Source organism: Erithacus rubecula (assembly GCF_903797595.1).
Source record: "Erithacus rubecula genome assembly, chromosome: 13".
Taxonomy (NCBI): Eukaryota; Metazoa; Chordata; class Aves; order Passeriformes; family Muscicapidae; genus Erithacus; species Erithacus rubecula.
The window spans coordinates 6,469,542-6,482,488 of record NC_136665.1 but is presented as its reverse complement, the minus strand read 5'-3'; the positions used below and the strand labels follow the sequence as shown (position 1 = coordinate 6,482,488).

General features: G+C 53.2%; 2 protein-coding genes across 2 annotated transcripts in view; one reads left to right on the top strand and one right to left on the bottom strand.

The window, feature by feature from the left end:
* Nucleotides 1-773: 773 nt before the first annotated feature.
* On the bottom strand, nt 774-8,112 carry PPM1M (protein phosphatase, Mg2+/Mn2+ dependent 1M; the record flags this gene model as incomplete). Its single annotated transcript, XM_079317305.1, has 10 exons — nt 774-2,062; nt 2,332-2,480; nt 2,671-2,778; nt 3,615-3,678; nt 4,082-4,200; nt 4,517-4,601; nt 5,555-5,667; nt 6,166-6,420; nt 7,021-7,144; nt 7,898-8,112. The coding sequence occupies 10 exons, from the start codon at nt 8,110-8,112 to the stop codon at nt 1,918-1,920; spliced, it is 1,377 nt and encodes a 458-aa protein (XP_079173431.1). The 3' UTR covers nt 774-1,917.
* Nucleotides 7,961-12,947, top strand: part of TWF2 (twinfilin actin binding protein 2) — a 24,537-nt gene continuing 19,550 nt past the window's right edge. Inside the window, exon 1 of the mRNA XM_079317311.1 lies at nt 7,961-8,291. Coding sequence (XP_079173437.1) covers nt 8,111-8,291 — 181 coding nt within the window. The 5' untranslated portion in view covers nt 7,961-8,110. The remainder of the gene's footprint in view (nt 8,292-12,947) is intronic.

The window sequence follows — 12,947 nt, the reverse complement described above, 5'->3', positions numbered from 1 at the left end:
CTTGAGTGCTGTAAATTCTGCGTTTGTCCAGTGTGATACAACTTACTGGTTTCTTAGAAGGGGAAAGTTAAACTCACACCTTTTTTAAAATCTCCCTTTGTTTTAGAGAGTCAGAAATTCTGTAGTGGAAATCATGCTTCTTTGAGGTTACCTACCCCTCCATAAATTGTCCATTTTAAGAGGTTCTTTTTTTTTTTTTTTTGCCTATGAATGTATCAGGATAGGAAAGTCTTCTGATAGCTACATATGGAGCTTGGTGCCCTAGGTAAAGAGGTGTTCACAGCAGCCTGTGGTCTGGATGGAAAAGCTGAGCTCTTTCTCAGCAAGAAGATGAGAAAATAACTTGCTGGATTTGAGTAAGGAATCTTGGATTGGTACAGTTAATGCATATAAATGTGTTACATCTACTGAAGGGAGGACAGCAGCCAGTATCATTACCATAGGTGAATCCTCATGTGCATTGTTTTCAGGTCAAACTTAAGAGGATGGGGGGGAAAGTGAAGGTGGAGAGAAATGTTTTTTGTTCTACCCCTTGCTTAAACTATGAGCAGATAGCTGAGAAGGCTGCCCCGTTCCTGGGAGGACTTTCCTCCCAGTGCAGGAAATAATCTTTTGGCAGCAAGCCCTTGCAGCAGTTCTGGTAAGGGAATGCTTCTGGTGACAAGCAAAGACAAATTAAAAGCAAAAACTCCCCAGTGATTTTATGAGGCTGTTTTCCTCCAGCCCAGATATGTGTAAAATCCCCAGCAGGAATAACACCACAGTAAGATGCATGGGAAAAAAAACAAAGTACTTTTATTTGGACTTTCATCCTTGCGGAACTTAAACACACACTGGGGTTTGGCTGCTCCTCTAGGGAATCCTGGAACTTGTATAATGAGTAATGAAAACCAAAGTGGGGACTCAGGGAGATGGGGAGCTTGTCCAGACCTGAATTTGCCTAGCTAATAAATTGGGAAGCAGATCCTCAGAGTTTAAGACAACTCTGCTGTGTGTTCTGCACTGTTTCTGCTGGAATGAGTGCTTGAGATTCAGCACTGCAGACAAATTGCAACAAACCGGTTTTATTTTACTTGGAGCTCTTCTACTCAATCAGCTGATGCACTCAAACACCTTGATTCTCATCAGTGCTGCTGCTACAAAACCTGCTTTGCTACCAGAAATGACCTGAATAGAGAAAGTGTCAGCAAGTGTGGATTAAGATTTGTTAGAAATCTGTACACTGTGTTACTAATGCACTTCAGTGTTCTTACATAAGAATAAGGCACGTATCTTTGCACAGGAATCTTCTGTACAGCAGGGTGAAGCTTCACCTGGCTCCATCCTCTGGGTTTGAGGTGGTGCTGCCTACAAATGGCAACTGTCTCAAAAGGTCTGAGCTACTGCTCCAGCATTCCAGTGCCACAGGCACAGCTGTGCCCAATGCTGTCTTGGCAGCAGCTCCCAGGTTTTCAGCACATCTCACGTTACAGCAAATGGATACGAGAGATGCTTTAGCTTATGCATCCAGTTCAGCTTAGTTCAAGTCTGATTAAAAGCCAGCTCTTCAGACTGGCTGGATCTTAATTGATCCTTATTGCTCAATATTAAAAAGGGAGAGGGATCAGTAGAAATATGGATCTGAGTGTCACTGTACCGCAAAGATCTTGGAACAAGTGCCCTTTGGCTTGCATGGCCCCCTTTGCAGGTTCTCCTTGGTCCAGCAATGAGAAGGGAGAATGATTTGTTGCCCACTGTGCTTCTCTTGCATGTTGTTAAGGAGAGCTAATCTTGTTCATCCTGTGCCAAGTGCTGGCTGTGCATTTCAGGTTCCACTGCAAATGGTTTTGCTGGAAGAGAGTGCACACGTGTGCAGCAGACATCCCTCAGGCTGATGCTGAATGACACCACAGTAAGGGAACACAGACGTGCTGACAGTCAGTCCTCTTCCCTGTTGTGCAGTGGGATGACAAATACAGAGATGTCATCATAGGATGCCTCATGGCTGTCATCCAGCATCCACTGGTGGCCTCTCTTCTTTCCCCGTGCTCTGCATGCCAAGCACTTGGCCAGCTCTGAAAACCTGTGGGTAGAAAAATGAAGGCTTGGGGTAATATAGCAACTATTCCCTTTAAGTACAACATTGAGATGTGGCTTGTCAAAATAGCAAGGTTTTTTAAGACATCAGCTTTATGATTGTTACTTTAGGATGGGGACAGATTAGCAGGCAGTTTCCATAGTCATAGAAAAGAGTGGTCATGCCAGAGCTGACCTGGAAACAGTGGGATCTCAGCCTGTTGTAGGTCTGACCAGGTTCTTTGGAAGGGAAAACAAAGGCAAAGCTGGTATTACCTTTGAGGATCTGTCCTGTTTTCTGCAAGGAAGCTCCTGACCATATGGGCCACCACGTCATTGCACAGAACATCCCAGAGGCCATCAGTTGCCATGATGAGGACATCATCTTCCTTAATGTCATGCAGAGCAAAGTCAAATACGTTCACCTGGAAAGCAGAGGAGTAAATTCCTGCAATTAACAGAGGGGTCAGGGGGATGAGACTTCCCCTGAGAGATGACACGCTGGGATCAGGGTGCTTGGAGAAATGCTAAGACCTGCCAAGTCTGCAAAAGTCCATCCTACAGAGGAGCAGCTTATTTAATTCCACCGTACAGTTCCCATGTGCTGTGACTGACCTTAGGAATGCAGGAGAGGAAGGGTTTGACTTCAATGTTGGTGTCAATGACCTTGAGCTGATGATCCCCCAGGCCTCGAGAGACAGCCAGAGTCCCCAGCAGGCGAGCCTGGCCCCAAACAAAGCAAAACAGGATTGAAGCATCAGGGTGTGGTGCCTTTAATGGCTGACCTATGTGTTGCTTTAGGACCTTTCTCCAAGCATCACCCAGAACTGCCTCTGGGGCCTTTGGAGATGGAGAAGTGATCAGATGCAATAGCCTGATGGGAGCATGGAAACAGCCTGACTGTGAATGGCTCCATGTGTGCTATGGAGTTAGTACATGTGCTCTGGGTAATGCTACAGACCTCAGGAAGCCCATGGTGACATCTGCTCTTGGTTTGAGGTGGAAAGAAAGAAAGAAAATTGGGTTGATTTGGGGGTGTCTGTTCTGGCAAAGGAGGTTCTGCACTGACTTGTAAACAGGGTGGCATGTGGGTTGTAGTGCTGGGGGAGGTGATGGAACTTTGCTCAACCCCAGCAGGCAGATACTGGATGTGTGCAGTCACTGCTTCTCCCTACCTCCTTCCCTTTCTAGGCTCATTTCTCAGCCTTTCCTCGAGGACAGTTTGTGGGAAAGGCACTAGAGCTAAAGGAGACAGGCCCAAGTGGGAGCTGACGAAGTTCTCATCTGAATCAAGTTCCTGTGTACAAGGGGAGATGAGGAAAGGACATGCTCCCTAAGGGCTGCTCTCTGCTCTGCTGTACTCTGGAGGAGGGTGCTCCAGAGGGCTCTGGGTTGCACCAGCCAGGCAGCAAAGGAAGCTGCTGTATCCTGACTGTGCTGTGCTGGAGAACAGCAGAGCTCCAGCTGCAGTGCCCCGGAGTGTAACATGAGTGACAGGGACACTGAGAACCCCCAGAAGACTTGCCTGTGCCTTCCCAGTGTATAAAGCATTAAGCTACCTGCTTCCCATGACCATGGACAAGAGGATACTTGAGGTCAGCTTTCTCCACCGTCTTGTACCCCCTGGAACAGAGAATTCACTGTTGATTTGGGATTTGTCTAACTTGATAGTACAACCCAGCCAGAGCATTTTGACTCTGATTGAACTCTGGTGTTCCCATGCACAGGCAGCTCACTGAGGATGGGGCACAGTGATCCTCACTCTCCGTTTCCTCTCCAGTTGTACCTGCAGCAGCTTGGGACTCCCTGCACCAGCCCCACTGTGAGGGATGCCAGAACCATCCTGTTTTCTAACCACCCTGCAGGGCCCTGGTCCTTGGGAGGGAGCTGCTCACAGCACCCTTGCCTACCACCATGCTGCTGCTCTCACTAGCAGGTTGTGCCCCTTCTCCTTTCCTTCCCCATCGCTGTGAGCAGGTAGAGCTGCCCTGTGCTGCAGCCTTGCCCTCAGGCAGAAGGGACTCACCAGCCCTCCATGAAGTAATCCCGGTACAGCACTTTCTGGCCCACGTCATCTCCCTTCAGCCTCCGTGGGAACTCAAAGCGGGTGAATTCACCATCCAGGAGCTTAGGGAACAGGAAAGCCTGGAGGTGGGAATGGAGGGGTGAGCATGGTCAGGTGCTGCTTCAGTGGAGTTGAGCACCAGAGCTGCTGCTGCCTCAGGACTGGTACTCCCAGCAGCAGAATGGAGACCAGAATTGGGAAAGCATGTTCCGATGAGGACGTGAATGTCTGAATTTGGCTGAATTTCTACCCCAGCCCTCCCAGGCTAGTGCCAGCTGACATCATGGCCACATAGTGGCCCTCAAGGAAAGCTGGAGGTCCTCTGGCCCCAAGCCCTCTCTGGCCCAGTGGGATGCCTGCAGCTGGATTGTCTGATGCGTGGAAGGAGTCACTCACCAAGTGCTGGATTCGCTGCCTCTCTGACTCAGGGGTGAATTCACTGCTCATAGGTACAATGTTGTCCTTCAGGACAATAATTGCCCTACAAGGGGGAAGAGGCAAAGCTCAGCTGTGCCAGAGAATAGCTGTGCACCCAAAACTGTTAAAAAATGCCACTGTGTTTCATACAGCTCCATTGCAACTGCACTGTTGCAGCAGAGAATTGTGCTTGCCTGGTTTGCCAGTGCTCATTGTTAGAGGAATGAGGGGCCACAGCCAAGTGAGGGAAATCACCCTTTGCTTTTAAACACCTGCCAGGCTCAGTGTACTGCTGCATTACCACCCCAATGCTGAGTCTGGGCAGCTTTAGTCCCTTGAAATCCCCAAACTGTTCTAGAAGGCATGAGAGCACCTTTTGTCCAACAGGTCCTGTGCCAGGCAGAAGGGGGATGGCTAGGCTGCACATTTACTATCTGTAGGATTAAATCAGAATTGTGGTTTAACCTGGCAGCTAAACACCACACACTCACTCAGTCCCTCTCCCACACCCAGTGGGACAGGGCAGGTAATTGGGAAAAAGGAAAGTAAAATCTGTGGGTTGAGAGAACTAAGTTTATTACGACAGGAACGGAGGGAAAATCATAGTGAGAAAGTAGTTAGAATATAGAAAACAGCTGATGCACAGTGCAATTGCTCACCACCTGCTGATTGATACCCAGCCACTTACCCAGCAGTGAACCCAGACTACCTTTCCCCTCAGTTCACACACTGAACATGGTTCCATGTGGTCTGGAACAATCCCTTGGCTCACTTGGGGTCAGCTGTCCTAGCTGTGCCCTCTCCCAGCTTCTTGTGCCCTCAAAACTCCTTGCTGGTGGAATGAAAAGCTGAAAAATCCCTGACTGTTGCTGAGCAGTGCTTGCACAACTTAAACAACAGTGGCTTTTCAACAGTACTCTCCAGAACTGTATCCCAGCTGAAAATAGTAAGAACCCGGAAACCTTGCTTAACTCTCAGCTCTCATCCCAAGCAACTTCCCCTTTTATTATGACTCACCTGCTGTCCCCAGCATTGGCCACATATAGCTTTCCCTGGAAATAAAGGGCAGCCAAAGCAGTGCAACCTCCTGTCTGGTTTGTAGCTTCCATCTCCTGGCCAATGACTTCATCCTGTTGGTTTCAACAAGTTTAGAGAATGGCATGATCTGGGCTGCTGCTTTTTAGACACTGTCTCATCCCTCCCAGCAGAAATCCAGAACCAAAACTGACTGTGGATGGGCCACAGGAAACCAGCAAAGTAACAGACAATGTTGCTCCTATACAGCCTACACAGCTGCTGCTCCTGCACTGTGGAGGCTTTAGGAGAATGACGGGGAGGGCTTGGACTTGTATATGCTGTATGAGCATGATAATAGCATGTGTGAGAATGTACAATTCTGCCCTACAGAATTGTACAGAGCTACTGTAGTTTTGCTCTGGGTCAACACTGCCAACATACAACTCTGAGGCTGGCCTTGGGGTCTGAACCAGAGTGATCCCAGCACGTTTACAGGTTTGGCCCTATGTTCCAGCCTATTCAACGAGCAGAACTGCAGACTCTGCCCTTCCAGGGCTCAGGGAGGGACAGACTGTGCCCAGCAGGACTGGTGCCCTGCACAGGGTACTCACACATTCCTGGAAGGCATTCTCCAGGGCTCCCACCACCAAGTCTGCTGCATGGATGTGCTTCTCCTCCACGAACTGGGGGTCACTGTCACAAACACAGCGTCCACTGAGGTGCATGGGGGGCTGAGCCTCGGTGATGCCTCCCACAACCTCCTCCAGCTTCTGCTTGATGCAGTAGTGCAAATAGTTGGAGGCAATGATGGCAGCGTCCGGGCCACCGTGGCCATCAAACAGCGCCCAGTAGTGACCAGTCAGAAACTGCTGTGAGGAACAGGGACAAAACAGGGGCTAAAGAAGTTGTACAGATACCACTGTATGTGTTTTGCCTGACTTTTCCACCCCAGCTACCCTTCCCTGCCACTGGTAAACCCCCCGTGCAGCTCAGACTCAAGCGATGCCCACGTGCTGCTCTGCCAGACCCATTGTCAGCCCTGAGCATCTGGATGTGCACCACACACCTTCATGTGCTGTATCAGAGAGGTGGGGCCATCTCACAAGAAGTGAGGCAGAGCCTGGTGAGAGAATCCTGTGTGTCCAGCTCACACTGCTGCCCAAGTGATGGCAAGACATACTGACTCTTGAAAGCACAGGGAGGACAGGAAAGATGAGAGCACCAAGAGCTTGGATGACCTCAAATGCTGCAAGTCATGGGCCATGGAAGCAGAAATGGCATTTACAGACAGAGCTATGTAATTGCTGGCAAGAGAGTACACAGGATCCCTAAACCCACCCAAGGAAGGGTTTCAGCATGTGGGAATGTAGGACTGATGGAGCAACCCTGTGTTTCCTGAACCTGCACCCTTGGGTGGCAGCAAAAGGCTGGCAGCAGGGTGAGCACAGTCTGCCTGGGGGCAATACCTGCGTGGAGCACAGGATCAGCCACTCCTCATCCTCCTCCAGGCCTGGCTCTCTCCTCCGGATAGAGATCTGACAGCAGGCTGCCTGGTCCTCATTGAACTGCGACTTCTCAGCATTGATAACCCTGCAAACACTCCAGGTGAGGTGTGGGGACACACTGCACCTCTCCTCTCCCAGCCAGTTGTGCTGGCTGCTCTGCAGCCCCTGCAAACAACTGCACCTTGCCCCTCCCTCCCAGCCCATGCTCCCTGCTCCCTTTTCAAACTCATGGATCTCTTTGCTGATGACTGAAATAGTTAAGTCATTTATGTGCAGCAGGTAAAAGCCCAGCTGAGGGACACAGAGACCTGCACCCTGGCCTCAGGCAGCCCTAATCAGCAGCCCAACCGTGCCATTTCCTTATTGACACAGCGCATTGCAGAACCACCACCCTGCTTTTCCTTCCAGCCCTGGGAATGTTTGTCCCTGGATGGGAGTGTGCTCTCCTTGCGTTTCACGCTGTGCCATCCCAACATCATGGGGTCGTGACATGGTCTGGCCAGGACGTGGGGACAGCTCCTGGCTGGAGTTCTGCCTGAGCCAGTTAAAACAGCAAACCAAGAGATTTCTAAAAATGTGGTCTTCCCCTTCCTTTATTTTAAAGACATTTTGTTAAGAGCGGTGCTGCTCTCGGGGCTGCCGTGGCCACTTGTCACAGCCCTGGTGCGGCTGGCAGGGGATGGTGTCCCCGGAGGGTTCAAACCCTGTGGGACACAGAGCCGCTCTGCCCTCGCCCGCAGGTGGGGCAGGGGGGCTGCACCCCGCCAGGAGCCCCCCGCCCACCCCTAAACCCGCACTATTGCCGCACTATTGCCCCGCCCGGCCCGGCCCCACTCACTCGGCGTATCCCGCGCCCCAGGGCAGCGCCCGCCCGGGCCCGGCTCCCCTCACGGCCCGCCCGCCCCGCGCGGCCTCCTCGGCGCCGCCGGGCAGGAACCTGGGCCGGCGGTAACGCAGGGCGGGGGGCGGCGGGCCCGGGCCAGGTGCCGGGGCTCCGCCGGGCCGCTCGGAGGGGCCGCCCCGCCGCCAGCGCCGCAGCCACTCGCCCGACATGGCGGGGCAGGGGCGGCTCCTCCCGGGCCCGCCCCGGGGCGGTGCGAGCGGAGCGGAGCGGCCCCGCGCTCCGGAACGGGCGGTGCTGCTGCCCAGCCGTTTCCTGCCCGGGACGAGCGGAACGGAGCCGAGCGGAGCGGAGCCCAGCGGAGCCATGACTCACCAGACCGGCATCCACGGTGAGCGGCGCCCGCCGAGCGCTCGCGTTCCCCGGCCCGTCCCGGGGCTGCCCCCGCCGCCCGGCCCCCGCCCGGCCCGGGGTGCCCCTCCGCGCCCCCCGCCATCCCACCCCGGCCGCGCCCCGCGCAGCCCGGCCCCGCCGCCGCGCGCTGCGGGCCGTGTCGCGACAGCGGCGGCCACGGCCGCGATACGGTGAAGCTTCCCGAAGGAGCCGGCGGGCTGCCTGCCATCAGCGGGGGATGGGGACGCTGAGTGAAGCTCGGAGCGTTTGGGTGCCGGGAGGAGGTGCGGGAGGGGTCTGGCCCCGGGGTCACCCTTTGTTCGGGTGATGCTCAGCACCCGCCGCGACCGGCTCGGACAGATGTGTCGCGCACATCTGCATCTCCGGACACCGCTCCTTGCCCGCGGGGCTGCCCGGCCACAGCTGCTCCCCAGCCCGGGGGAGCTGCGGAGAGCCCGAGTGAATTCCTGCTTCCCGATTTCTCCGCCCGCTCCCCCCAGGACCCAGCCAGCACCCCGACACGGCGGCTTCTGCATTTCTGAGTGTGCTTGGTGCATGACTGACTGTGTGTCCTCACGGTATTTCCCTCCTTCCCCCGCCTTGCCAGCTCAATTAGCAATATTAATCAGGAGTAGAGGTGCTGCATAATTTATGTAACGAATCAATATGCGAGCAGGGATGTGAGAGCAGCTGCCCCGGAGCCCTGCTCTGCGCGGTCGGGTGTGAATGCAGCCCTAGCGTGTCCCGGGAGGGAGCTGGGACATTGGCCTCGCGGCCCCCTCCGGTTAGCGCCTTCCTGCCGGGGTAGCACTTTGTGCTGCTGGTCCTTCGTGCCATGAGCATCCTTGTTCCTACAGCATGCTCGAGAGCATCCTTCCCCTCCAGTTGCTGCTGGAGGGGCTGTAGCTGACAAGTGGCCAGTGATGATGCTTGGATGTTTCTCCTGCTCTTGCTCAGGAGAGTTGGTGGTTGTTGATGGCATTTGGGTTCAGGTTCATCGCTTCTAGCTTAAGCTGAGATCCTGAAGTTCAGCCTCTAATTAAATCTCCCCTGTTTTGTAAAAATCCAGCAATAATTTAAAAAGTTAAAAATCAGCAGGAGGGACCCCTGAGCTCTGGGTATGCTGGCCCCACTGTGCAGAGCTGCCCATGGGGTTTGGGCAGGCAGGGCTGTTGTACTGTGTGCCCCCAGAGATTGCTGCCTGTTGCTTGCTGGCCATGCCTGGCTTCTCCTGTGCTGCTGGTGCTGTCCTTCCCAGCACCCTGCAGCTGCCAGGGAGGGAGATGTGTCAGCTTGGCTCTCTCTGAGAGCACTAACCTTCCCTGACCTTGGTTGCCCACTTTCTGGCAAGCTGTGCCCAGTGCTGGGAGTCACCGTGGGGCTGCCCATAGGATGTGACGTGCCCTGTCAGCGGGAAAGGGGAAGGGACTCGACTTCCCCAAGGAGCTGCAGCGGTGCAGGGTGGGGATGAGCCCTGGCAGCAGGTTCCTGGGCTGGGGGTGGTGTCAAAGCCTCCCTGTGGTTATGGAAAATAGCTTGTGTTGGGTGATCTTGCTGTGGCAGCACCTGGGGCATCTCTGGGTTCTCTCTCTGTGCCCTGTTGTGCTGTCTCTCTTCCGGGAAGCTGCTGTTTCCTCTCTGACTGCAAATCTGCCCCTCCAACACCTGTGATGCACAACTGGGGTGCTCCAGGCTTTGAGGGAACCTCCCTAAGTGGGTTTGGGATATTTCAGTCTGCCCCACCCGGTCATCGTAGTTGAATTAATTCTGTGTGTTCAGCAAAGAGCAGATTCCATACCAAATGAGGAACAGCACTGCTACTTTCATCCCCTCTGCTGAGGTGCTGAGGTCTGTTGTTTGCTGAGAAGGAAGGATTGTTCACCTCTTCCTGGTTTCTGGGACCTTGTTATCTTTGTGTGCACCCAGCATTTTCTATTTTTTCATTCCCATTTCTCCCATATTTTCAGGAAGACATCTGCTCCCAGGGGAATTATGATGAGATTCCGTGGCTGGCTCAGGGGAGGTTGCAGACAAGCTGAGGAGGGATTTTGCTTGACACTGTGCTAGATCTGTGTGAGGCAGGGTGACGTGGTGGTGGGGAACCCCTGCAGCAGTCCCTGCTGCGATACTCCCACGTCATCCCAGCTTTTGGGGAGAAACAGGTGGAGGGGAAGCAATGGCAGTGAGAGCTGGGCTGTCAGAGAGTGCAATTAAGCCTGAGCCATTCATGCAGGGGCAAGAGGCTAATTATTATTTTTTGAGGTATCCCAGGCAGTTCTCTTGAAGGTGCTGGCAAGAAAACCAGGCTGCCATGGAGACTGCCGGGCTGGGGAGGCGGTTGGAAGCTATCAAAGGGTGCTGTGGGCTTCCTGGGGCTGGAAACCTGATTTTTAGCTGCAGCTGGGAGGATTCATTGAGTGTTTTTGCAGTCCCTGTTTTTCTCTGAGTGGCATTAGATTGGAACAGCATTTGCTGCCTGAGCTTAGAGCCTTGGGAAGGTGATGCTGAGCCAGGGCTTTGATGCTGGTGGGAGGTCATCTGCTTTCAGTTGCTTCTGGGATCTCTTTCAAGACCACTGGGTAGAGAGAAAAATCTCTTAGAGGGCATATTTTTTTTTCATCTAGAAAGTAGAAAAATCAAATGCATTTTGCTTCTTCAACCCAAAAATAGAGTTTAGTCACTGCTTTTTCTGGGGGAGACAGCAAGATCTGGGGATAGGGGAGGACCTTTGCTCCCATCCACAGCTGAGCTGCCTGCCAGGTGTGGATCTTGCTTTGGGAACACATCTGGTAGGAGTGGATATTTGCTTCAGGAGAAGCATAACCATGGTGCACATGGGCAGGAATGCTGTCAGATGGGTGAAAAAAGAGCAGTGAGGTGGGACCCAGGAGTTGCTGGGTCTGCAAAAGTCTCCATGGAAAGCAGGTGGCTTCCTGGCTCTCTAGTGAGAAGAAAGAAGGACCTTCTCTGCCCATCCACCACATCCTTAGCCCCTCTCCTCTGGCTGTGCTGGGAGGCACAGCACTGGCTTCTGAGGCACCTGGATGCACAAATTTGGGGGGCAGCTTTGGAATGCTGGAGGCACCCCCTAAGCAGAGACATGTTACAAAGTGTCATCAGCAAAGGAGAAGGGATGGATGGTTCATGGCTGCTTTTATTCATGGGGAACAGAGGGCCTGGGCTGCTCCAAGGATATTTTTGAGGAGCCAGACCCAGTCTCTTTTCTGGAGGACCTTGAAGGATGATGCCCACTGGGGGTATGGACCATATCCAAGTGCAGGGCATGTCAGGATGGTCAGAGTGGCAGCACCAGTGGAAGACCAGATAAATACCCTGAGATGTCAAACCCCTTGAAGTCAAGCACCTAAAGTGATGGGATAGAGAAAATCCTTTGGAAAATGTGCAGTGGGAGACAAAATGCAGTGAGACTGTGGCCAGGGTCTGTGCCTGGGTGCTTGCCCTCTCCAGTGCACAAACCAGTGCTCTGCTGGTGCCTTTACTGGGCAGAGAAAAGGAGCAGCAACCAGCAGCTTCAGCAAGCAAGGAAGGACCATGTGTGCTTCACCACCACTCTCCCCCAGCATCCAGCTGATGCTGCCTGCAGGCTGAGTGCTGCCTGCCCTGGAGCAAGGGAAGGGATGAATAACTCCAAGGTGGAAAAGTGCAGACAAGACAGGTCCTGGGCATACCTGGAAAATCAAGTGTTGAGAAGCAAATGTCTGGTGTCAGGCAGGTGTTTGAAAGTCTCTGGGCAGGATTTGCACTGAGGACCAGGAGCTGTCCCTGTGAAATCCTGCAGGAATACAGTCTAGCCCCACAGAAAATTGGGAGAAAAGCTTTACCTGTCTCTTCTCTTGCATCCTTTTCCCCCCACCCCGCTCCCTTCTTTCTATTTTCTTCTGGCATGTGTAGCTTTTTTCCTCAGGGAAGATTCCCTGCAAAGACATATTTATTTTTTCCATGGTGAGAAATAAAATCCTCTTACTGCTTAAACTGGCCAACCGTGTCCATCAGCAGAAAAGCTCTCTGCAGTGACTTGAGCAGCACTGCATAAGGGAGTTACACTGGGAGGATAGACTGAAAAGAAGGAGTTTTAACAACAGCAAAAGCTATTTTGTGGCTGTTGCAGTTGTATTCTTTCCTGGATGCCCAGGCTAGGAGCTGGGCAGAGCTGCCTGGGCAGGGAAAGCATGAGTAATGCAGGTATAACTGTGCTATTCATCACCATCTTGACTTCTGTCTGGCCAAGCATCCCTGGAACTTGGACAAGTTTTGCCTGGGTTTGTGGCTGGATTTTTGGCTGAGTTCCCCTGTTGCATCCCAGGCACGCTGTGGCCCAGACAGTGAAAGGGAAGCAGCCACTTGGAGTTGGAGATGATGTCCAGGGAATGAAAGATTGATGGCCAGAGGCTCGGGTTTCCTGTCGGGAGGGCAAGGTGACTTGATGTATTGAGAGAGGCATCTGTTTCAGGGAGCATGTATTATTGATCTGGGAGCTGGGCACTGCCTGGGGGCCGTGGGGAATGGTCAAACAAGCAAAACCTGTTGCTGTCCCAACAAGTGGGTGAGAGGCTGGAGGAGGGATGCACGGTGGATACACTGTGGCTGCTGCCTCCATCCCTGTCCTCCAGGATTGCTCCACCCTGGCATCCCC